Source organism: Geospiza fortis, unplaced genomic scaffold (assembly GCF_000277835.1).
Source record: "Geospiza fortis unplaced genomic scaffold, GeoFor_1.0 scaffold173, whole genome shotgun sequence".
NCBI lineage: Eukaryota > Metazoa > Chordata > Aves > Passeriformes > Thraupidae > Geospiza > Geospiza fortis.
Window position 1 is genome coordinate 6272320 of NW_005054334.1, and position 516 is coordinate 6272835.

General features: G+C 43.4%; 1 protein-coding gene across 1 annotated transcript in view; it reads left to right on the top strand.

The window, feature by feature from the left end:
- The window catches only part of HEBP1 (heme binding protein 1), a 5676-nt gene that overhangs the window by 1388 nt on the left and 3772 nt on the right, over positions 1-516 (top strand). The window contains 1 exon segment of the mRNA XM_005431651.3: positions 470-516. This exon segment is cut by the window's right edge and continues 22 nt beyond it. Within this exon segment, the coding sequence (XP_005431708.1) occupies positions 470-516 (47 nt within the window).

Here is a 516-nt window from a genome sequence, read left to right on the forward strand (position 1 = left end):
ACTTGTAGGATGTCTGGAAGCATTTGGGAGGTTTTAAGAGAAAGCTCCTGTCACCCAGTATTGGTTGTAGACTCATGACTAAGTGCAGATAGTATTAATTTAAATGCTGATGTAGATTTATATGTGCCAGTGGCCTGCCCTGGAGCTGCAGATCCTGCTGTCTTACAGCTGATTTGTCAGAAGAATAGAGTGTCTAATAGAACCACAAAAGCAGCACCATTAATAAAAAGCATTCCAGAGGTCAGTTGGAACCCTTTTTTCCCAAGCTTCTGGTGTGGACAGGGAGCTTGGCCCAAGCAGAAGCCTGATGATGGCTGTTCTGCTTCCCCAGAGGAGCCCTCTCCTGACAAGGAGTTTGTTCATATGAGGAGTTTTCCAAAATGAAAATTAGCTTTTGTGAATTTCCTGTTAATTTTGTGGGTTACTGAGAGCTTAGACTTCTTTAGTAATGTCTGTTTGTCTGTTTCAGGAGTTGGAATGGGCATGACTGCTCCTGTCTCCATCACTGCTTTTCCT